General features: G+C 52.4%; 2 protein-coding genes across 2 annotated transcripts; both read right to left on the bottom strand.

Annotated features, from left to right (window-relative positions):
• Window positions 1-12,579: 12,579 nt before the first annotated feature.
• LOC144325504 (vomeronasal type-2 receptor 26-like) lies at window positions 12,580-19,905 on the bottom strand. The gene is made up of 5 exons (XM_077918948.1): window positions 19,889-19,905; window positions 18,175-18,466; window positions 14,384-14,408; window positions 14,072-14,194; window positions 12,580-13,481 (listed from the first exon to the last, which is right to left on the bottom strand). Exons 1-5 carry the CDS (start codon window positions 19,903-19,905, stop codon window positions 12,580-12,582), a joined length of 1,359 nt encoding a protein of 452 aa, XP_077775074.1.
• A 1,844-nt stretch (window positions 19,906-21,749) lies between these two features.
• On the bottom strand, window positions 21,750-22,685 carry LOC114583970 (vomeronasal type-2 receptor 26-like). Its single transcript, XM_028705368.2, has one exon. The coding sequence runs from the start codon at window positions 22,655-22,657 to the stop codon at window positions 21,758-21,760; it is 900 nt and encodes a 299-aa protein (XP_028561201.2). The 5' UTR covers window positions 22,658-22,685; the 3' UTR covers window positions 21,750-21,757.
• Window positions 22,686-24,931: the final 2,246 nt, after the last annotated feature.

Here is a 24,931-nt window from a genome sequence, read left to right as displayed (position 1 = left end):
GTGTAGCTCCATGCCGGAGATGCCAGAAGCGTGGCTGAATTCTTCTTGCGGCGCCTGGCAGCTCTCTATGTGTACTAATGGCCAGGCAAGCTGGGACAGGGACAGAAGGCTTTCCCGGTCTACCGCTGGGAGGTCTGTCCGCTCTCCGGTCCACACGACCGTCGTGCGTGTGGGTGGATGGTCCTCCCCAGTCTACCCGCCGGAGGTCCACCGACCGCCCGGTCTACTGGCGAGGGCCCTGGTCTTCCTGGCGGTGGGCGGGACTGCGGACGCTGTCCCACAGTCTGCCGGATGGGGAGGCTGGGCCTCGCTGACCCCTTCCGAGAATAGGGGGCCTCCCGGTCTACCCACCAAAGGGCCAGTCTGCTTCTCGCGTCCACGGTCCCCCCGGACTGGACCGCCACCGAGGGAAGGGGCTGGCAGTGGTGCCTGGTCTCCCGGCCCTCGGCTTCCCTACCAGCCCGCCTGGGAGCGGGCACCGCACCTGGATCGGGTCACTAAACGAAGGCAACAGAACACGGGACGGACCGCGGGGAAGGGGAGGCTTCCACTCTGCCTGAACACCGGTCGCCGGCCGGCCCGCGGAGGGCCCTCCCCGACGCGACCGTCGCTGCCTGGGAGGACGGGGGGATAGCAACGTGGGCCCTGTCCACACTACCAAGCGCTGGGTCCGCCCCACCGCGGGGCAGTCCCCACCCTCACTCCCGCGAGAAGCTGGGAAACGCTGCCGCGGCCACGGGAGCACAGGGGCCGCTCGAGGGTCGCAGGTCCTGGAGCCGGGATCGCAGCCCGCCGCCAGCCGCTCTCCCACCTCGCCGCCCCTCTCCCGGCAGAGACCCGAAGGCCGGTGGCACGGGATCGGAGAAGGAGGCTGCTCACCGCTGCTCCGAGGGAACCGCATCAGATGCCGCGCCTGCGAAGGCCGAAGAAGGGCAGGCTTCTGGGCATCTGTGTGGGTCCAGCCCCTACCTGGTCCAGGGGAAGAGGTTGCCGGTGGCCCCGGTCTACCTGCCGGCACGCGGGGGCGGGTGGGCCTGTCTTCCCGACGGAAGGAGGGGAAGCGCTGGCCGTTTTCCTGGGGGGCGGCCGGGTCTAACTCCCCGCCGGTTGGAGGGGCCGGCAGCATGGCCCGTTCTTCGTGCGGCTGCTGGCGGGTCTCCTCGCGTCCACTGCTGGCCAGAGAAGCTGGGACGTGGCGGTCCTTTTCAGAGGACGGAAGGCTTTCCCGGTCTACCGCTGGGAGGTCTGTCCGCGGCCGGTCCCCATGTTCTTCGCCCGGCCGAGGCGGCTGGGGCTTCCCGGTCCTCCCCTGTCTACCCGCCGGAGGCCCGCCGACCGCCCGGTCTACTAGCGAGGGCCCCGGTCCTCCCGGCGGCGGCCGGGCCTGCGAGCGGAGTCCCCGCGGTCTGCCGAGTGGGGAGGCTGGGCCTTGCCGGGCCCCTTCAGAGAACAAGGGGGCCTGCCGGTCTACCGACCGAAGGCCCAGTCTGCTTCTCGCGTCCACAGTCATCCCGGTCTGGCCCGGGGCTGGTGCCCGGTCTCCCGGCCCTGGGCTCTGCTGGCCGTGGAGGCTGGGTCCTGCCGGTCTACCTCCGAGAACGGGAGGCTTCCCGGTCGGCCTGACGGCTACCAAGGCTACTCACCGCTTCCCTCGGTCACCTCACACCCGTCTACCTGGCGAAGGGGCTGTGGCTTCTAGGTCTGCCCTCCTTGGGGCCGGGAGGCGGCGCTCCACCTGAACGGGACCCTGGAACCGCTGTCCGACGCTTCTACTCGCAGGGATGTCCTAAGCTGGTCCTTTGCTGGTCTTCCTCAGAGAACGGGAGGCTTCCCGGTCTACCGACTTGTAGGAACGGCTCTGCCTGCCTGCCTGCTCGTCGCAGGGCCTAGGGCTTGCAGGTCTACCTCAGAGGTGAAAGGGTTTACCGGTCTACCCTCTTTGGGCCCGGGAGGCTGGCGGTCCACTTGCAATTTGGACCTCGGTAAGCCCGGTCTACCTGCCGGGCGCTCAAATGCCGGGCGGACGCGGTGAAGGGGAGGCTTCCACTCCGCCTGAACACCGGCCGCCAGCCGGCCCGCGGAGGGCCCTCCCCAACGCGTCCGGTCCCGGACTCGGATAGCGACGTGGGCCCTGTCCCCACTACCAAGCGCGGGGTCCGCCCCACCACGGGGCAGTCCCCACCCTCACTCCCGCGAGAAGCTAGGAAACGCTGCCGCGGCCACGGGAGCACAGGGGTCGCTCGAGGGTCGTCAGGTCCTGGAGCCAGGATCGCAGCCCGCCGCCAGCCGCTCTCCCACCTCGCCGCCCCTCTCCCGGCAGAGACCCGAAGGCCGGTGGCACGGGGTCGGAGAAGGAGGCTGCTCACCGCTGCTCCGAGGGAACCGCGTCGGACACCGCGCCTGCCCCGCGCCGTGGGTCTACACTGGCCGTGGAGCGCGGTTGGGTCGTCTTCGGTTCCCCCCGGAAGAACCGCGTCGGACGCCGCGCCTACCCCCGCCGTGGGTCTACACTGGCCGGGGAGCGCGGTTGGGTCGTCTTCGGTTCAACCAGAAGTACCGCGTCAGACGCCGCGCCTGCCCCCGCCGTGGGTCCACACTGGCCGGGAAGCGCGGTTGGGTCGTCTGCGGTTCTCCAGAGGGTCCTGAAAACCCTGTCGCCAGAAATCTCCGCGCGCATGCCGTCCTTGCCCGGCGAGAGCGGACGGCGTCTCGGGCACCGGCGCCGGCGCTGCGACAGGCCAGCGTCTCGGAAGCCCCTGGCGGCCAGACGCGGCAAGCTCACTCCGGCAAGAGGCTCCGTGGCTCTCCGGTCGTGCCGGTCTACCCAGGCGCCGGGTCGGTGGTAGACTGTTCCCGGCGCCCGCCCTCTGCTTCTGGGTGACGGACGGAGGCGAGGCGAGAGCGGTTGGCGGAGGCTAGGAAGGACGGAGAAGGGCAGGCTTCCGGGCGTCTGTGTGGGTCTGGCCCCTGCCCGGTCCAGGGGAGGTTGCCTGTGGACCCGGTCTACCAGCCGGCAAGCGGCAGTGGCTCGGCCGGTCTTCCCGGAGGAAGGAGGGGAAGCGCTGGCCGTTTTCCTGGGGGACGGCCGGGTCTAGCTCCCCGCCGGAGGGGCCGGCAGCGTGGCCAGTTCTTCCTGCAGCCGCTGGCGGCTCTCGCGTTCACTACTGGCCAGCAAAGCTGGGACGTGGCGGTCCCCTTCCGGGGACGGAAGGCTTTCCCGGTCTACCGCTGGGAGGTCTGTCTGCTGCCCGGTCCCCTCTGAAAGTCAAGCTGACGGCGGGGCTGGAAACAGCGGCCGTTCTCCGCCTTGTCGAGGCGCCTGGGGCTTTCCGTTCCACTTGGGAGGACGGACGGACGGATGGAAGGCTTACTGGTTCCCCTGGCGGGTGTGGTTGGTCCTCCCCGCTCTTCCCGCCAGACGCCCGCCGACCGCCCAGTCTACATGTGAGGTCCCCAGTTTTTCCAGCGGCGGGCCTGCGACCGCTGCCTCCCGGTCTGCCTGCCTCCCTGGAGCCTGCCCGTCGCTCCTAAACAAAGGGAAAGGCTTCTGCCCGGTCTACCTGGCAGGAAGGCAGGGGACGGTCGGCCTGCCTGCTCGCCTGCCTGCCTGCCTCCCTGCATGCCTGCTCGCTGGAGGCTCCGGGGCTTCCAGGTTCAGGCCTGCCGGCCGGCCTGACCACCTTAAAGCCGGGCTCTGCCGGACTACCTGGGATACGGCGCAGAACCGCTGCCCGGTCTACTCGGCGCCGGAACTTGGGAAGCCCGGTCTACCCGCCGGAGGGGCTGGCAGCGTTGCCCGGTCTCCCTGCCCTTGGCGCCCCTCCGGTCTACCTGCCGGGGGTGGGTCTGCGGCTTGCCGGTCTATTAGAGTGTAGGGCTTCCCGGTCTACCGGCCCCCCCCCCCAGGTCTACCCAGTCGCTGTAAGGACATCGCCAGGGTGGGATTTGTGGCGACAGCTGCCGTAGAACTCGGTGACTTTGTAGACCGCCGCTTGGCGGCAGTGCAGCAGGTAGGCGATGGAGGGGACGGGTGAGGGCGGGCGGGCAGGCGTGCGTTCGTCCTTGCAGGGACGGCAAGGGAGAAAAGTCTTGGCGTGCGTGCGTTCCTTTGCGGGAGGGGGAGCATGCAGAGACACAGGGATACAGAAAGACAACCACAAAAGCGCTCGTGCGCTCTCACACACACTTGATTGTTTGCGGGGGGGGGGAGGGAGGGAGAGAGAGGGGGACAGGCAGGCAGGAGGGCAGGCAGAAACAAAATCTCTCTCACACACACAGTGGCGTAGCGTGGGGGGTGCCAGGGGGGCCGGCCGCACCGGGCGCAACATGGGCGGGGGGCGCGCTCGCACTAGCAGCTCTCTGCCCCTACTAAAATCCACGGGTTAGGGAGCCCGCGCTCGCTTGGCTTGGCAAGGAGGTCGCGGAAGGGGGAGAGCGAAGCCTTCTGCCGCGGGCAAAAAAAGGAGAGGAAGCCGGGTGGGTGGGCGGGCGTGCTGGCTGGCTGGCGGGGGTCTGGCTGCGCCTGCTGCTGCCGTTGCCGCTGCTGCCGGGCTTTGACAGCTTGGCGAAGCGGAGGGAGAGGAGCTTTATGGTAGTGAGCCGAGCTGAGCAGGGAGTCTGGCGAGGGGGCGGGAAGAGACTTTCCCCCCTTTTTTCCACCTCGCCTGGTCAAAAAGGAGAGCGGAGACTCCTCAGGGCGCCCTCAGGCAGGACAGGGCAAGTCAAGCAGAGTGAGGAAGAGAGAGAGGGGAAGGGGGGGGGGGAAGCAGCCAGGAAACGCCGCGGTGTGGAGGAGGAATCAATTAAGGAGAGAAAGCGAAAAGCCTTGGAGAAAGGGAAAAAAGGAAAGAAAAGAGGCAGCTCCAGGAGAGCGCGGGGGAAAGAGAAGCCTCGCTGCTGCTGCTTGGGAGAGTAAATTACTGTACTTGCCTTGCCCCGGGTGCTGATAACCCACGCTACGCCGCTGCTCACACACACACACAAAAAAAAACACTAGTTTGCGGAGGAGGGAGACAGAAGGGCACAAAATTTCTCTCTCACAGTAGCATACACTCAAAGACAGCATGTGCTTGTGTGCAGGAGAGACAGACAGGGACAGAGAGATGGACACAAAACATCACTCCAACGCGCACACCCGCACACCCAAGAAACCACCCCCGCCCCCCAGGTGGGGGAGAGAGACAGACTCAAAATAGATCACGGAGAGAGAGGGAGGCGGGCGGGCAGGCAGGCACACACACACGCACCCCCCATTTCGACCGAACGAACGCACGCACGGACGATAATAACAACAATAGGGATACGACGGAGGAGGAGGAGGAGGAGGAGGAATACCTGGGAGAAGGCAGGCAAGGAACGGCCGCCCTGCCCTGCTCCGGCCACACGGTGGCGCTCCTAAAGAGAGGGAGGGGTGCCTCGCCGGTCTACCGGGGGGGGGGGTGGAGAGGCAGGCAGCGGACAGCCGCCCTGACGCCCTGCCTGCTGGCCGGCCCTGCTAAACAGGCTCCTGCCCGGTCTACCTGGGGGAAGGCAGGCAGGCAGGCACGGGGGTGCTGCTAAAGCAAGGAACTGCTGGAACTCAAGCTGCCTTGGAACCAGCTGCCTTGGAACCAGCATGCTCAGAGACTATTTCTTTTTTGTTACCAGAAACTCAAGTTGTAAAGAGTGGCATGGACACCAAGGTGACCCCGCTCGCCCTCCCCCCCCCCCCCGATGCATGAGCATCACTTTCTTCCTCCCCGGTTTAACAATGCCTTCATGTGAGAAGCAGCACCGGGCTGCTGGAAGCAGTTCTGCAGACCCTTGCGCTCGTGGCCAGGGGGTGTCAGGAAGGATACTGTGGAGACTCAGGGACACCGAGAGAGGAGCTGAAATGCAGGACCTAAAGGGATGGAAGTAGGAGCAGCAGTGTCGGCAGAAAAAGGAGGTTTGGGGCGGGGGTGGTGGTAGAAGAGACAAACTGGTTGGGGAAAACAGGTGCCTTCAGGTGGGGGAATCTTTAGGGATGCAGAAAAACCTGGAGGCGGAGCTGCAGAGCGACGAGGAATTGGGGGAGGAAGGTTCCCTTTCATGTTGGGGGGGGGTGTATGGCTCTGGAGGGTGCAGGCTCCTCCCTCTCCTTAAAGGTTATGGGCCTTAGGACATCTGTTCCTTGCCAGTTTCAGCTCCTTCTGTGCTCCTCCCTTGCCCTCAGGGCTGCCAAGAGATTAGCAAATCGATTGATTAACTGCCCAGCATCTAACTGATTAATCAATAAACCAACCAACAAAATTTAAAAGCATTTACATTCTGCAACACCTCAACTTTATAATGATGCTGCGAGAAAGGAGCGGTTTAGTAACCAACGCTTTCTCTTCTTAAAAAAATCTAACAAGAACTTTCACTTCTTGCTGTTCGAAATCGTGGTCTCTCCTCGCCTCCCACTATTGGAATAGAAGCCCGGTACTTTCCTGCTATTATCTGAACCGAGTCCCTGGCGGGGATAGAGGAGGCTATGGAGGAAAAGAGATGGCTAAGCGGAAGAGGCAACGGAGCCTACTGGCTACTGCAGACCACGGGTGCCAACTTGAATAAATATGGAGGGGGGGAGGCATAGGCGTGGCCAGGATTTATATTGGGGGGGGGGACTGAATCATCTGCGACGCAGTTGGTCAGTTAGTTAAGCATTTTTTCTTTTCTTGATTCCTTGGCTACTCATGGGGACAGGCAAGTCCCGCCCCACCTAACAGATCACAAGACATGGCGCGCGCGCACCATTGGAACAGCAATGAATGACCATCAACTTTTTGTTCGGGCGCCCCCCGCAAATATTTTACTGTGGGGCGAAGGGACGTCGGCCCCAGAAATTGGCTCCTACTCGGCAGACCGCCCCTCCCACCAGCATGATGAAAGTGTCCCTGAGCACGTGCAGAGTAAATTTCCATTCCACAAATAAAAGGAGACGCCACTCTGTGGAGATTTGTTAATTTTATTTATTCAATTACTGTACGTGTATACCCCGCTTGATTGCAGAAAACCTCAAAGCAGTTTGTAAAAAGATAAAGCCGTAAGATTATGAGTAAAAAACATTTTAAAAAACTAAAAGCCAGCGACGAACAAAAAACACCCCAGCAATCTGAATAGCACGGCTAGGCACCCCTCCCTCTCTTAAGGAGCGCCCCCGTGTGGTCGGCGCAGGGCAGGGCGGCCGTTCCTTGTCTGCCTTCAGTATAACACCACAGATCATCAGCTTCCATTTCTTTAAAAAATCCTCACCAAGCTCGGCCGTGGCGGTCCCCTTCAGAGGACGGAAGGCTTTCCCGGTCTACCGCGGGGAGGTCTGTCCGCTGCCCGGTCCCCGCGGACATTCAAGCTGACGGCGGGGTTGGAAGCAGGGACGCATGGAAGGCTTCGCGGTCCCCCCGGCGGGTGCGGTTGGTCCTCCCCGGTCTATAAGCCAGAGGCCCGCCGACCGTCCAGTCTACACGCGAGGGCCCCGGTCTCCCCGGCGGCGCGCCCGCGAACGCTGCATTCCGGTCTGCCGTCCGGGGAGGCTGTGGTTTCGCGGTCTCCCTGGGAGGACAGAAGGCTTCCCGGCCGCCCCTCCTTGGATCCAGTAGTCCTCGGTCCACCCGACGGCGGCCAAAGGAACCGCTGTCCCACGGTCTAGTCGCCGAGGAGGCTGGGATTTGCCGGCCCCCTTCCGAGAACGGGGAGCCTCCCGGTCTACCCGGCGAAGCCCGGTCTGCTGCTCGCGTCCACGGTCACCCCGGTGTGGGCACCCCCAAGGGAGAGGGTTGGCAGCGGTGCAGTGTTTCCCGGCCACCGGCTCCCCTCCGGTCTACCGACCCGAGGGGGGCTGGTTCCTGCCGGTCTACCTCCGAGGAAGGGAGGCTTTCCGGTCGACCCGCTGGAGGATCGGTGGGCTCCATGCGTCCCCGATCACCCCAGCCTGCCCGCCTGAGGGTCTGGGGCTTCAAGGTCTACCTCGGAGGACAGACGGCATCTCGGTCTCCCCTCCTTGGACCCGGGAAGCGTCAATCCACTCGTCGGCGGGCCTGGAGCCGCTGCTCGGTCTACCCGCCGGCGGAGGGAGGCTGGAAAGGCAGGGTCTTCACGGTCTTCCTCCGAAACCGTGGGACTTCCCGGTCTACTCGCCGGAAAGCGCGGCTCTGCCGGACTACCTGGGGTACGGAGTGGAACCGCTGGCCGTTCTACTGGGCGCCGGACCTCGGTAAGCCCGGTTTGCTTACCTGCCTGGCGCCTTCCTGGCGCTCCTAAACCAAGGTACAGGCTCCTGCCCGGTCTACCTGGAAGGCAGGCAGCGGAAGGCCACCCTGCTTGGTTGCCTGCTTAGCGCACGGCGCTGCTAAACCAAGGGAGGGGCGCCTACCCGGTCTACCTGGAAGGCAAGCAGGAAACGGCCTGCCTGTCTGCTTGCTTGCCTGCCTGCCTACCTGCCTGCCTGCTTCCCGTTCTACCCACCGGAAAGCGCGGCTCTGCCGGACTACCTGGCGCACGGCGCGGAACCACTAGCCGGTCTACTGGGTGCCAGCCCGGTGGGCTCCTCGTGTCCACGTTCACCCCGCCCTGCCTGCCTGCCGCCTGCGCAGCGCTCCTAAATGAAGGAACAGGCTCCTGCCCGGTCTACCTGGAAGGCATTGGACAGCCACGCTGCTTGGCTGCCTGCCTTCCGCCCGGCGCTGCTATACCAAAGGCGCCTACACGGTCTACCTGCCTGCCTGCCTGCTTGTCCGCTGGAAGTTATGGGGAAGTTATGGGTCTACCCACCGTAAAGCGGGGCTCTGACGGCCTACCTGGGGTAGAGTGGGACCGCTGGCCGGTCTACTGGACTCCGGACCTCTGTAAGCCCGGTCTACCTGCAGAACGGGCTGGCAGCGTTGCCCGGTCTCCCTGCCCTTGGCGCCCCTCCGGTCTACCCTCCGGGGGGGGGGCTGGGGCTTGCCGGTCTACCGCCAAAAACGGGTGGCTTCCCGGTCTACCCGCCCGCGCCCCCTATGGCGCTTCCAGGTCTACCGAGTCGCTGGAACCGGCAGTGGCGTAGCGTGGGGGGTGCAGGGGGGGGCCGGCCGCACCGGGCGCAACATCTGGGGTTAGGGCAAATCCACAGGTTAGGGGGCACAAATCCACGGGTTAGGGGGCGCAAGTTACTTGCCTTGCCCCGGGTGCTGACAACCCACGCTACGCCACTGGGAACCGGACGACATCGCCAAGGGGATAGAGGAGGCTATGGAGGAAAATAGATGGCTAAGCGGAAGAGGCAACGGAGCCTGCTGGCTACTGCAGACCATGGGTGCCAACTTGAATAAATATGGAGGGGGGAGACATGGGCGTGGCCAGGATTTATGTTGGCGGGGGGGGGGGCTGAATCATCTGCGACGCAGTTGGTCAGTTAGTTAAGCATTTTTTCTTTTCTTGATGTAGGGGGGCATCTGCCCCCTGCCCTCCCTTGGCTACTCATGGGGACAGGTAAGTCCCGCCCCGCCTAATAGATCACAAGACATGGCGCGCGCACACCATTGGGACAGCATTGAATAACCACCAACGTTTTTGGGCGGGCGCCCCCCCACAAATATTTACTGGGGGGCGAAGGGACCTCGGCCCCAGGAATTGGCTCCTACTCTGCAGACCGCCCATCCCACCACCATGATGAAAGTGTCCCTGAGCACGTGCAGAGTAAATTTCCATTCCATAAATGAAAGGAGACGCCACTCTGTGGAGATTGGTTAATTTTATTTATTCCATTACTGTACATGTAGAAAACCTCAAAGCAGTTTGGAAAAAGAATGAAGCAGTAAGATTATTAGTAAAAATCCATGTTTTAAAAACTAAAAGCCAGCGACGAACAAAAAACACCCCAGCAATCTGAATAGCAGCAGGGGCCGAAAGGAGCGCAGTGAAAGCGCCTGCGGAAAACATAGAATCATAGAATCAGAGTCATAGAATCATAGAGTCTACCCGCCCGCGCCCCCTATGGCGCTTCCAGGTCTACCCAGTCTCTTGAACCGGACGACATCGCCAAGGGTGGGGTTCGTGGCGACAGCTGCCGTAGAACTCGGTGACTTTGTAGACGGCCGCTTGGCGGCAGTGCAGCAGGTAGGCGATGGAGGGGACGGGTGAGGGCGGGCGGGCAGGCGTGCGTCCGTCCTTGCAGGGACGGCAAGGGAGAAAACTCTTGGCGTGCGTGCGTTCCTTTGTGGGAGGGGGAGCATGCAGAGACACAGGGGAGGGAGGAAGGGGGAGGGTGAGAGAGAGGGGGAGGCAGGCAGGCAGCAGGCAGGCAGGCAGAAACAAAATATCTCTCTTTCGCTCTCGCTCTCTCCCTCCCCCTTCGTTTGCGGGGAAGGGAGACAGAAGGGCACAAAATTTCTCTCTCACAGTAGCATACACTCAAAGACAGCATGTGCTTGTGTGGGGGGAGAGAGACAGGGACAGAGAGATGGACACAAAACATCACTCCAACGCGCACAGCCGCACACCCAAGAAACCACCCCCGCCCCCCCATGTGCTTGCGTGTGGGGGAGAGAGACAGACCCAAAATAGCTCACGGAGAGAGAGGGGGGCGGGCAGGCAGGTAGGCACACACACACGCATCCCCCATTTCGACCGCAAGAACGCACGCACGGACGATCATGACAACAATAGGGATACGAAGAAGAAGAAGAAGAGGAGGAGGAGGAGGAGGAGGAGGAGGAGGAGAACGGCTGCCCTGCCCTTACCATGCTGGCCACACGAGGGCGCTCCTAAAGCAAGGGACCGGCGCCTGTCCAGTCTACCTGGGAGAACGCAGGCAAGGAACGGCCGTCCTGCCTGCTTGCTTGCCTGACGCTCCTAAACAAAGGAAGGGGTGCCTGCCCGGTCTACCTGGGGGGGGGGGGGGAGAGAGGCAGGCAGGCAGGCAGAAACAAAATCTCTCTCTCACACACACACACTCGTTTTCAGGGGAGGGAGACAGAAGGGCACAAAATTTCTCTCTCACAGTAGCATACACTCAAACACAGCATGTGCTTGTGTGCGGGGAAGACAGACAGGGACAGAGAGATGGACACAAAATATCACTCCACCGCGCACACACGCACACCAAGGAAACCACCCCCGCCCCCCCATGTGCTTGCGTGTGGGGGAGAGAGACAGACCCAAAATAGATCACGGAGAGAGAGAGAGACGGGCACACACACGCGCATCCCCTATTTCAACCGCACTCACTCACTCACTCACTCACGTACGATTTTGACAACAAAAGTTATACGACGACGAAGAAGAGAACGGTTGCCCGGCCCTTACCATGCTGGCCACACGGGGGCGCTCCTAAAGCGAGGGATGAGTGCCTAGCCGGTCTATCGGGCGGGGGGAGAGGCAGGCAGAGGACGGCCGCCCTGTCTCCCTCCCTGCTCTCTGGCGCTCCTAAACGAAGGCACAGGCGCCTACCTGGTCTACCTGGGAGGAGGTAGGTAGGCAGGCAGGCAGGCAGGCAGGGGACGGCCACCCTGCCTGCCTGCCTGCCTAGCGCTCCTAAACAAAGGAACGGGTTCTTGCCCGGTCTACCTGGGGGGGGGGGCAGGCAGTGGACGACCCCCCTGCCTCGCTAGCGCTCCTAAACCAAGGGAGGGGTGCCTGCCCGGTCTACCTGGCGGAAGGCAGGCAGGCAGGCAGGCACGGGGGTGCTGCTAAAGCAAGGAACTGCTGGAACTCAAGCTGCCTTCAGCACAGACGTGACTCCTCGCATGCTCAGAGACTATTTCGTTTTTGAACCGGAAACTCAAGTTGTAAAGAGTGAAATGGACACCAGGCTGACCCTGCTCGCCCCCCGATGCATGAGTCTCACTTTCGGCCGCCCCGGTTTAACAATGCCTTCATGTGAGAAGCAGCACCGGGCTGCTGGAAGCAGTTCTGCAGACCGTTGCGCTCGTGGCCAGGGGGTGTCAGGAAGGATACTGTGGAGACTCAGGGACACCGAGAGAGGAGCTGAAATGCAGGACCTAAAGGGATGGAAGTAGGAGCAGCAGTGTCGGCAGAAAAAGGAGGTTTGGGGCGGGGGTGGTGGTAGAAGAGACAAACTGGTTGGGGAAAACAGGTGCCTTCAGGTGGGGGAATCTTTAGGGATGCAGAAAAACCTGGAGGCGGAGCTGCAGAGCGACGAGGAATTGGGGGAGGAAGGTTCCCTCTCATGTTGGGGGGGGTGTATGGCTCTGGAGGGTGCAGGCTCCTCCCTCTCCTTAAAGGTTATGGGCCTTAGGACATCTGTTCCTTGCCAGTTTCAGCTCCTTCTGTGCTCCTCCCTTGCCCTCAGGGCTGCCAAGAGATTAGCAAATCGATTGATTAACTGCCCAGCATCTAACTGATTAATCAATAATCCAACCAACACAATTTAAATGCATTTAAATGTTGCAACACCTCAACATTATAATGATGCTGCGAGAAAGGAGCGGTTTAGTAACCAACGCTTTCTCTTCTTAAAAAATCTAACAAAAAACCATGCTGACAGGAGTTTCCCTAAGCCAATACGCATAGCCAAATTCTCTCGAGATCTCCATCATCAGCATTTGTCTAGATGCACAATGAAGAGATGGCCATACTCTTTCATTTTGCTTTTCTTATGAGCTGCTCCCTGTCGTTCAGCTCAGGCCTCAGCAGAATGATGTAGCATTTTGGAGAAAAGATGCAACCCAGTAATCCAGCACCGGATGATAAGATGGAGAAGATCTCCACAGCCACCATGTATTTCCCTTTAGTGCTTAGGTAAGTTGGGACAAATGATGACCAAACACTGCAAAATGCCAACATGCTGAAGGTGATGAACTTGGCTTCATTGAAACTATCTGGCAACCTCCTGGCTAGAAAAGCCACAAAGAAGCTGACAAAGGCTAGCCAGCTCATATAGCCCAAGACACAGTAAAACATGGTAACTGAACCCTCATTACATTCCAGGATGATTTTCCCTTTCAATGAATGTGTGTCCCTATCTGGGAATGGAGGGGAAGTGCTTAACCACAGAGCACAAATTCCGGTTTGAATGGAGGTGCAGGAAAGGACAAGAGCATTGGCCGGCCCTTTCCCTACCCATCTTCTCACCCTGGATCCTGGTTCCGTTGCCATGAATGCTAGAACCACAGTGATGGTTTTGGCCAAAATGCTGGAAAGGGCCACCGAGAAAATGATGCCAAAGGCTGATTGTCGGAGAAGGCAGACCACCTTTCCGGGCTGACCAATGAAGAGCAAGGAGCAGAGGAAGCAGAGAAGGAGGGAGATGAGGAGGAGGTAGGTGAGGGTCCGGTTGTCGGCTTTGATGATGGGAGTGTCCTTGTGCTTCACAAAAGTTCCAAGTACTAAAAGAGTGATTAAAGAGAAAGAAATGGCAAAGATAGCTAAAAGGAAGCCTAAAGTTTCTTTGTAAGAGAGGAAACTTGGAACCCTGGGAATGCACTGAGTTTGGCCCTTGTTTGCATACTGGTCATCAGGACAATTGGCACAAACATCCACATCTGAAAAAGAGAAAAAACCATTTTAATACTTCAAGTTATTGACAAACATCCATCAAATGGAATCTGTTGTAGCAGCCAATGAAAGAGTGTCTTTAAAAACTTTTTGATGTTTTTAACTTGAGCTGATGGACTGGAGCGACTGATTGATTCTCTGTACACCAGGAAATTCCTGATTAAATCGTGGTTTATACTTTCCGTTTAAATAGTAGTTTCCTTAAATGCAATGCAATGAATGTTATTATAATTCAGACTGTTTCCATTTGATTTGTTTTGAAGAACCTTGATCTGAATGCACACAAGGTGGCTGCAAACATTCCAGTCTTGGTTCAGGCCTGGTTTAAACAATTCATATATATTTTTGTTAAATAAAATAAATAAAAAGAACTGTCATCTTGCTGAAGCTACAGAAGTCCATATCTTGATAGTTCTAGGAACCTGACAATTTGAAAGTCCCATTAGCCTTAAACACTCAAACAGCCTCTTACTGCCCCATTCACTTGCAAACCTTTACATATGTTTTAAACTTCAATGCATACAAGCATTGCATCCTGTGCATATTAAGTTTATATCTTTAACATCATGCTCCCTACCCTTTTTGTCAGAAATCATCCCTTCTGGACATGGAGCACAATCATAGCAGCAGAACTTCTCTCCCTCCTTCTTTTTCCTGCTGTAGCCTGGATCGCAGTTGTCATTGCACACAGAAACTGGCAGCACCTGCATGAAATAATAAAAGAGAGATTAGCAATAAGAGAGTAAGGCTGGATCTTGACACATCCAAGAAGCATTTCAGTTAAACATGTTGCAAACTTTGTATGAGAAATTGGGTTGGCAAAAATGGAACTCCACAGCGCCATCTGGTGCCACAGTTTTAGAATGTATTAAAAAGCATATAAAGCAGTTTTTCTTTGCCAATGTAGCTAAGTCCTAAGAGAGGATGTTGAGAATAGCGATGCCAAGAAATTTCTCCCCCACTAAGGCAAGATCTTCCAGCAAGGGCAGCGTCTTGGCTTCAGACAATGCTCAGTCCCCAAACCCTCGGCCAAATATACAAGTAACTTTCTTAGCCAAGACTCAGAGAACTGAAGCTGACTGAGTCCAAGGAAGTGTTGTCCCCTAAAAGGGCATTCAGGAGGCAATGGAGGGGTAGGAACAGGCAGACAGGTCTTAGGCTGATTCCTAAGCTCAGTCTCAGAATAGTGAAACCCTGTCCAAGGGAATGGGAATCCTGCCTAAACAGTACTCCATCTTCCCTTCTTAAAGTTCCTTCGTTTGGTCTTCCATGAATAGCACAGAGGACCAAGCCACACTCAGGGAACCCCCATAGGAGTGCTGCCATGGGGCAAAATAAAACCTCTCCACATTAGATGCTCAACAATTCAAGATGTTTGGTGGGGGGCACAAAGCCTAAATGTTTTGGAACCAGGAGATCTCAAAGATGGTCTCATTCCTCATACCCAGCTGATCACTGCACTCGGGGGGAAAGGGTCTCCTGCAGATCCCATTTCTCGACAGGTCCATTTCTGTTGGCACCCACCCTTTGACATCTCTCTTCTCTATTGAAGACCTTCCTTTTCAGTGGGGATATTCATGTCAGTTTGCATTTCTTGGTACAGAAAGTACTGATCTGATGCGTAGAGACATTTCCTATTCTAATTAATTCAAGAGGGTTCTGGAAGCTTCTCTGTGTGAAAGAAACTGGTGCAAACTGTAAGCTTCTAGTTGACATGTAAGTTTCTATTCTGCCTAGAAACAAGCAGAAGGTTCATGATGTTTGGGTTATTCCTTCAGAGAAGCTGAGTACAGCTGCCTTAAAGTAGTTCTGTTATCTCTTTCTGTCACGGTCATGCCGACTATAATAATAAGGCCAGAAGGAGCCTCTGTTTCACTTTTCCATCTTTCTTTCCTTCTGGTGTTCTGTACACAGTATGCTTAGTGTTAAGGTTTTAGTCTTATTATAAGTTAGTGCACGTTTACATTAAGTCTGTTGCAACTGGATTCCTTATGGACAGGGCCAATCCTGAATGTCTTGGATTTGTGACCATTATGCTCATTTGCCTTCAGTAGCAGCAGCAAATTGCTATTAATTGCCTCTGGTCTATTTTTTGGGGAATCCTGCAACATGTTTTAAGTTTTATTCAGCTAACTATATGTTAGAATCCACTCTGGATCGATATGAGTAGAATACATGGCAATTCATCCCAGGCTGCAGTTCTCTGTGTATTGAATTTGACATTGTTTTTACATACAAAAGTGTTCCTTGCTGTTTTTACACATGAAAGCGTTTTTATTATTTATTTAAACAATGTTATTATCATTGTTTTTATGCAGGCAGGGCTTTTATCAGCCGGAATTCAATGCAACTCAGTTCCGACACCTCTCATGTGGGCGACATTGCCATTGTAAGAGAACAAGGGAGGCGTTCCTGGTGAGTTCTGGCACCTCTTTTTCTAGGAAAATAGCCCTGTATGCAGGAAACTGTGTGATGATTTTTAATGTGATGTTTTTATGGTGAAATCACTTTAAGACATTTTATGAGAGACTAGTCAGAAAAGGATCAGAATGGACTGATCAGTGATGATTTCTTTGGCCATAGCAAGCCCCTAACCCCACTCCAGACACACAAGTCTCTGTTGTTGTTGCAGCAAGCACCAAAAAGGACACAACTGGGAGAAATTAAGCACCCTTATTTTTCAGAATTCACTTTATGAAATAACAGGAGAGACTGTGGCATTTTAGCAGAATCAAGGCTAGGGTGCAATAAGATATTTAAATTGCATTAAAATTTGCTTATATGACAAAGTTTTGACTCAAGATACTCCAAATGATGTTAGTCTGGAGGCAGATATTCTTATGCTTTGTTTTGAATAAGAATTAAGGATCTACAATGATAGCTCACCTGATTAAATCTTTGATGCCAGACAATTTGGCCATCATAAATGGTTAACTGTTTGCCTGGAGGAGCCCGAGGTTCCAGTCTTCCAATTTTGACTCTGACCACCGACCCATTAGGGAACATTTTCCAGTTTGTAACATCAAAGCCTGTAACTAATTCTCCATTGTCACTGAAGCACACAGTGTCTCCAACGCTGTTATTGAATACAATACGCCGTAGAAAGTGATGGACCTGGATTCAAAGAGAAGGGAAAAGTAGACATGATAACATCCCTTTTTAAAGCTGTCATTTCACTACATTTGTCTTTGATTCTGAATAATTTTTAAAACCCACTATATCATTATGTGGTTATTACTTACCTAAGCAAATTTGAAAGAACAGCACCACAAAAAGATTTTTTTTTTTGGTATGGAATTGTTTTATAGAGTCTTAGATATCATTTTCACCTCTGCATGGAAACCTACCATACTTTTAAATGAATGATTTTTTCATATATATATAAAGAAATTGTAATTACCTGCCATGGCTGCACATTCTGAAATTTCAATCTCCTGCCTTCTGCCATTTTCCTATGCTTGGAACAGGATTCATATATGGCATGCAAAGCATGGGCCACAGCATGGACCGCATTGTAAACACTGTAGCTGTGGCCTGTCATTTCCATTTCAAATAAGATTCCAGGAATGTTCTCCAGCTTCTCCTCCCCAGTGCAGGTTTTCTCCTCCTTTTTTTCTACCTCCTTAGACATTTTTAATGAACAGCTGAATGCCTGTTCCCAGAAGTCCCGAATAAAACCATCCCTTTTGTTCCAGGAAGGTCTGATCTTTTGAATGAACTCTTGGAATCCTAATGGTTGATTTGAGTGAACTGTGATGGATATGGAACCATGGAAAGTTTGCATTTCCCAAATCTTCTGAACAGACAGTGATTCAAAATCCCAGTGGGATGTAACAACCCACACTTTCCCCAGAGGAGGCAGTGCCATAAAGGGTGCTAGAAAGAGTAATACTCTCAATACTTGGAAGGATGGAGGCTCTCCGTATACAAATAACACATTGGCATTTTTCTGGATGATAGTTACGTAGGTTTCCCAGTGTTGTACAAGCAAACGAATCAGCTCATCCACATAATTCCATTTTGGTATTCTTATGGTGAAGGCATAACAGATGCCATTTTCATCAAGCATTGGCACCATGGTCTGCAAAAACTGGTCCCCTTTGTCATTATCCACAGCAAAGAGCCCAACCCATGTCCATTCGAAATGCTGAAATAACTGCACAGCTCCCATGTATTGTTTGGCTTCATTTGGGACCATATGGTACAAAAAAGGGAAATGTGTTCTATCATCATGTGATGGTAAAAATGACCCATAAGTGAGCTGAAATGAAAATGGTAATAATTTTGCTGATTAAGATATTTTATTCTGGAATTACGGAATTGCAATGGGCTCGGCAACTCATGTAACCCGACACTGTGTTTGATGCTAGAAATTCAAAATTTCCCAACCCACCATTAAGCCTGCATTTATCCAGTTTGCATATCAACATAGCAGGAGGAACTTGGTCAAAAGCACTTCTAAAATCAAGAAGTTATGCCTAAAGTGTGAAAAATTTATACAGTGGTACCTCGGGTTACAGACGCTTCAGGATGAGAACAGAAATTGTGTGGCGGCAGCGGGAGGCCCCATTAGCTAAAGTGGCGCTTCAGGTTAAGAACAGTTTCAGGTTAAGAACGGCCCTCCAGGATGAATTCAGTTCTTAACCCGAGGTACCACTGTACATCATGCACACAGCTTACCTGTGGAGTTTTCTTGCTTGCTGAAATGATGGCCACATTGGCAGAGATCTCAGAGATGCATCCTCCAATGAGAGTTATCAAGATGTTCTGGTTGTGACATCTGTAGTTGGGGACAAACATCTGTTGTGTGGAAAGCAGACTGAGTGTGGCCTTGTAAGTCGTTCGTGCAGTATAGTAGCTGTCCAGGATGCGGAAACCCAGAGAGATATTTGACAAGATTGCAGGATTTTCATTGATCTCTTTGACAGCGAATGTTAAGGCCAGGATGTGCTGGTAGTTCTTAGGCACCGAACTAGGAAAGGATTGCAACTCCTTAATAAAAAAGCAATATTTGTACCAACAACAACAACAAAATGCATTGTACTTATTGTCATTGTTCGGCTGAGTGTTTTCAAGACTGAGGTTTACCTTAAACCCTAAAAGATAATGACATAAAAAAATTTGACAATTGAAATAGACATTCTTCCCATTAAGAACAAAATGGTCTAAATACATTGGGATTATTCTCATGCTCAAAGATTCCTCCCTGAAATTGTTTTTGTCATTCTCTTACACCCAACACCAATGATCAGTCCATGGTTTACGTGAAAATGTGTGTTAGGGTTATATCAAACCTTAACATAGTCAGATAAAATGCTTTCAGAACAACAGCCATGATTAATTAGGTTTATTAATTTCAACAAGTCTAACAATGGATACAGCTTGGGGTGGGTGGGTGTGCATTGGATTAGGATGACTCCTGTATCCCAGGCCATATCGTGCTGATGGACAAAGCCAGGCTGATGGCCACTTCTGTGTCCATCCTGAGGTGTAGCAGCATGGAATCCTGCAGTGTATCGCTGTATATAAGTTTCCTGATATATCTCTGTAATAAAGCACTAGAACTGATCGCTCTGGAATTTTGTGCATTTTTCTTTGCAATCCCTGCAAGTGGCTCCTTCAGAGCATCAATCAATGTCTCTCCCTGGTCTGTATTTGGACCTGCAGGACAGAGCAGACCCCTGCAGTCAAACCAGGTGTCCCCCATCCTATATTTGTGTTGCTGTTTATTCCTGCCTAAGTGTAGAACCTTACATTTGTCCTTACTGAAATTCATTTTGTTAGTCTTGGTACATTTCTGCAATCTGTTAATGTAACATTGAGTAGCAATTCTTTCTGCTGACATACTAGCTACCCCCCTAGTTTGGTGTCATCTGCAAATTTGATTAGCATCCCCTCTATTCCTTCATCCAAGTCATTCATAAAGATGTTAAGCAACACTGGGCCCAGGACACCAGCCTTCAACATCACACTTGTCACCTTTTTCCAGAAGGATGAGGAACCATCAGTGAGCACTCTTCAGGAATGGTAAGCAACCAGCTAGGAATCTACCTAACGTTGTCTAGCCCACTTTCACCAGCTTCTCCACAAGAATGTCATGGAAGACATTGTCAAAAGCCTTATTGAAATCAAAATATGCTGCATCCACAGCATTCCTGCTGATCCACCAAACTTGTAATGTTAATTTAAAAAGTAAATAAGATTTGCCTGGAAGGTCTTAGTTTTGAGAAACCCATGCTGGCTGTTAATAATCACAGCACCCTTTTCAAAGTGCTCAGAACACACAATAAATAAATTCTTACTGAAGCACAGTGTTGCTTTATAATGTGTGCTCCATTACTATGGCCTGAACATTTTATAGGAGAAGAATAAAATAAATGAAATAATGCCTTACATGGGTTCATCAATCATTATCTGTGTAGGCTGTTCTATGAAAGAGAGGTTATTGTAGAGGAAAAAGACCTGAGAAACAATTCCCCCAATGACCAGGTCGCCCGGCTGGTAAAAATTATGAGGAATAGGAAGAGGATCATCAAGGATGCTGCAGTTAATAGAATGTGTCTTGCACACCGTATGACAAAGCAGTAACAGCAGAAACACCATAACCAACACAATCCTATGGAAAAAAACTTTCCCTCCCAACATAGACTGTCATGTTTTGCCTCAACCTTCTTATCTGTTTTGCTACAAACTCCCTTGAATGGTGCCAAATGGTGGTGCTACACTGATTTACACCAGAGCCTGGCATTTTAGGGACTGCATGAACTATAGCCTGGTCTTTGTATTTAGTAATGGCTCTGTGATCATCAATGTTCCTGAAGAGGGTGTTCTGTTTCTCCCTTCACTCCCCCCCACCAAAAAAACCCCCTGCTGAGTGCCAGGTATGTAAAAATGATGAAGAACAGCGTATACTTTGGGGGTTAAAATCACGGCAGAATCATCTGATGGGAAGCAGACCCTAACCTGCACAGGGAAAATGATGATGCAGGTGAATGACAGAGCCCTACCTGTGTCCAGATCCACTGGTCAACAACACAAGGGTTTTATATCTTTCTTTCTTGTTCAGATTCTGACTGATGGTCTTGCCAATGACATATATTGTGTACGAGGATGGAAACCAGTAATTTTGACAATGAGAGGTGTAACGGTAATTTCCCCTGAGTGTTGATGTTCCTTGAAATTGCATCATGAGCAATTGAAGTAGTAGGGGTTTTTTCTACCTGAACTCTACAACTATTTTTTCTTCCTTGAATGAAATGCAGTTGGTTGCAATTAGCTAGGAAGGCTGCTTTGTCCCTGACTAGAGATAAATTATCACACATGGCTCACACACACACTTGGCATACACCAACATCATCATCATCTTTACCCAGCCTTCTCCATAAAGTTCCCAGGTGAGTTGTACACACACACTGTCAAAAGTCTAGGCTTGAAGCAATGGGCACCCAAGTGGTGGCTGCAGACACCCAGGGTGTCACCAGTGCCTCCCATGGAGCCCATAAGAGATATTGTTTTTCCAGTTCTGATGGTTTATGACATTTGTTTGCATAATGCACAAGAATATCTAAACTAGTAATTTTGGCATGGATAGGTGTTATTATAATTTCCCTTGTGTGCTGATGACATTTGAAGTTGCATAATGAATGGCAAAAGTTTTCCTTTCTTTTCAGTTTTGAACTCTACAACAATTATTTTCTTCTTTGAGATATATGTAGTCAGTGGCACTTGATGAGGAAGTTGAAGGCCGCTTTTGTCCTAGAGAGAGGTTGTTGTTATTACTAAATTTGTTGCCTGCATCACACCCTAAATTCCTGGGGTGCCAACTTGAATAAAATATGGGGGGGCAGGTAAGCCCCAACCCACGTGATTGGTCACAAGAAGTGGTACACTCACAGCATTTGAATGGCAGTGCCCATTGACCTGGGTGGGGGCCTGGACCCCACAAATATTTTTTGCTCAATCTAAGTTCTTGGCAGAGCTATGCACAGTTTCTGGTCCTGATTTATAAATCTGGATCAGACTCTATAGGGTCCAAACTGACCCAAACCTGATTTGCCCTGCACTGCATCCACACCCAGATCATGATCATGATCCAGAAAATATAGTTCCCCAGTCTGGAGCTGGTCAAGAATAAGAAAACAACACAGAGGAAACTGATGAGACACAAATTTATTCAAAGATCAAGATCAGAGGTAAGAGTGAATGATATCTCAAGCTCTAAGATATGGGGACACACACACACACACACACACACACACACACACTATTTTCTTCCCCTTATCAGGCTTTCCTTGTTGTTCAGGTCAGACCTCAGCACAATGATGTAGCATTTAGGGAAAAAGATGCAACCCAGTAACCCAGCACTGGAGGACAAGATGGAGAAGACCTCCACGGCTACCATGTATTTCCCTTTGGTGCTCAGGTAGGTTGGAACAAAGGTCAGCCAAACACTGCAGAAAACCAACATGCTAAACGTGATGAATTTGGCCTCGTTAAAATTGTCAGGTAACTTTCTGGCCAGGAAAGCCACAAGGAAACTCACAATGGCCAGAAAACCCATATAGCCCAAAGCACAATAAAACATGGCAGCAGAACCCTCATTGCATTCCAGGATGATCTCACTCTTCAGTGACTGCATGTCTGTATCTGGGAATGGAGGGGAAGCACTTAGCCAAAGGGTGCAAATGCCAGCTTGAAGGAAAGAGCAGGAAAAGACCACGCAATTGGCCAGCCCCTTCCCCACCCATCTCCGCATTCTGGATCCTGGCTTGGTTGCCATGAATGCTAGAACCACAGTGATGGTTTTGGCCAGAATACTGGAAAGGGCCACCGAGAAGACAATGCTGAAAGTCATTTGTCGGAAGAGGCAGGTCCCTTTTCCAGGCTGACCAATGAAGAGCAAGGAGCAGAGGAAGCAGAGAAGGAGGGAGATGAGGAGGAGGTAGGTGAGGCTGCGGTTGTTGGCTTTGGCGATGGGAGTGTCCTTGTGCTTCACAAAAGTTACCAGCACGAAGGTGGTGATCAGGGAGAAAGCCAGAGCGGAGACAGCTAAGCTGAGCCCCAACTTTTCTTGGTAGGAGAGGTAGCTCAGCCCCCTTGGAATACACCCTGTTTGGTCCTGGTTTGGGTAGTTTTCTTCTGTGCACTTGACACAGGCATCCATATCTGGAGGGTGGAGGGGGAGAAGATGGAACAATTAAAAATGTCAAGATAATGACCTACATCTCCTGAGGGAATCAGTTATGGCAGGCAGTGAAATACCTCTCCTCCCTCTCCCTTTCCCCTTTCTTTTGCTTTCTGTTATGTATTGGGTTTAACACATTTTATGTTAGAAGGCGCGTTCTAACCAATCGTATAAGCATTGGTAGACGAACGGTCTAATGGCAAGTAAACGCATGCACTTTCAACTGTCAACGGTCAGTTCATGCTCGGCACTATTATTGTGTCGTCCAGTCAGTTCGGTTCTTGTTTTCCTATGAGTGAGCTGTTGTCATTGACAAATGTTAAATAAACGTAGTTGAGGAACTTATACTGCCTTGGGCTTCTGATTTTTTCCAAACATTTAACACTTTCTTTGGGTTTCCTTTGCTCTGGGCTGTTGTTGGGGGATTGTGCACACATGGGGGGCAAATGGATGGTGGGAGGACCCTGAGTGAGAGGCAGGGAAGGGAAAACCTCCCAAGGTGAGGGACTGGGAAAACGAAAGCTCCCAGGTGAGACCTAGAGGGGACCCCACTTCCTGAGTGAGACCAGAGTCAAGAGCAGCTTTGGAGGGAGGACTCGGCATTCTATCTCTAGCTCTCCGTTTTTATGTAGAGCGGCTTCTTTTGTCTTGTTGTATTGTGAAAAAGGGGTATAAAATGTTGGCATGTTGTATTGGCAAAAATGATCCATAAGTGAGCTGAAATAAAATGCATAAATATTACTCAAAAGAGCATGTTCAATGATTCTATTCCAGTAGACTTGTATGCCATTTTATCTGTGGAATATCAGAATAACACCATCTGCAAGTAATTGCATTGTTTGGTTTAAGTACTCTTACTCCCAATACTAGTGCTTACTTATGGGAGTGTAGAAAAGGGGGTCTCTGCTATGTGGTAGTCATGAAAATATTCGAAGTATTTTAATGTGTTGCTTCAGGCGGTCATATGCTGCCATCATCTGTAACAGAAGATCTACAGGAATCCAGAATCATGTCAAAGGGGTGGAGCCAGGCAACAAATAGAGAAAAGTGGGCTTTTTGTGCGCATTCTGTAAATCCATTGTTTAATGCCAATGGAGGACACAGGGTATTAACAAATCATCACCTATATATGCCAGGTAGACCACAGAGAGCTGGTACACATTCAGGCTCACACAAGTAAGGTGTCAGATTGTTTTGTGTCCAAACATGAAAGCTTGATCCCAGCTCCCTCTTCTTCTCACTTTTAACACATTTTGTCACCATCCCGATCTGCCACCCTCAGTCTTCAGGGGGAATCAGGGGTGAAAGCAGGACTTTCAGATTGTGAGAGAGGCTATGAGGGAGATCAGGAGAGTCCTATATGTTAAAAGGCACTTCAGGTGGCCTTGGGACAGGACTGGTTCCTCCAGATCCTCGGTGCTTCTGAGCTCCTCGACAGGCCCCACATCTTTCCCTCTGAGGATGTCGCCCCATTGTCTATGTCAGACAATGTTCACAGCGTACAGCTCCCCAACTAGAGATCAAAGTCATGGATGAAAAGGTTGAACAGGATCCAGGAAAGAACAAAGCCCTGCTTAAAACTTGTTGATCCGCACAGTTTGCCAAGGAACTGTCGATAAACCTGATAGCAGTATCATTAAACCTGCATTTATCCAAAGGATGACAGGAATTTTTTCTGAAATCATGATGATGCCACCATGATGTGTTCTCTCTATACTCTCAGAAACAGGCTTACCTGTGGAGTCTTGTACATTGCTGAAATGACGGCCACATTCGCAGAGATTTCGGAGATGCATCCTCCAATCAGAGATATCACTTTCTTCTGGTTGTGACTCTGGAAGTTGGGGACAAACCTCCCTTGTGCAGAAAAGAGGCTGAGGCTGGCCTTATAGGTCATCCTGGCAGTGTAGTAGCTGTTGAGGATGTGAAATCCCAGAGAGACGTTGGATAAAATGTCGGGGTTTTCATTGATCTCTTGGACAGCAAATGCCAAGGCCAGGATGTGCTGGTAGTTCTTTGGCACCGAACTGTCATGGAAATGACAGATGTTATAGCTGTTGACAAACAACAGTAACAGAAGCAACCAAAGGACATCCATCCTCTTCTTCTCTCATCTGCTTGTTTCCAAGATTGACTTGCAGTTTGAACCTCAGTTGAGTCATTCCCTTTGCCAATCAACTGAGTATAAAAGTAAGATTTTCTTTGCATGTTTTCCACAATGTACATTAAATATTTTGTTTAGTTTTAATCTTA

Source organism: Podarcis muralis, chromosome 14 (genome assembly GCF_964188315.1).
Source record: "Podarcis muralis chromosome 14, rPodMur119.hap1.1, whole genome shotgun sequence".
Taxonomy (NCBI): Eukaryota; Metazoa; Chordata; class Lepidosauria; order Squamata; family Lacertidae; genus Podarcis; species Podarcis muralis.
This window is presented reverse-complemented; position numbering and strand designations above follow the sequence as displayed.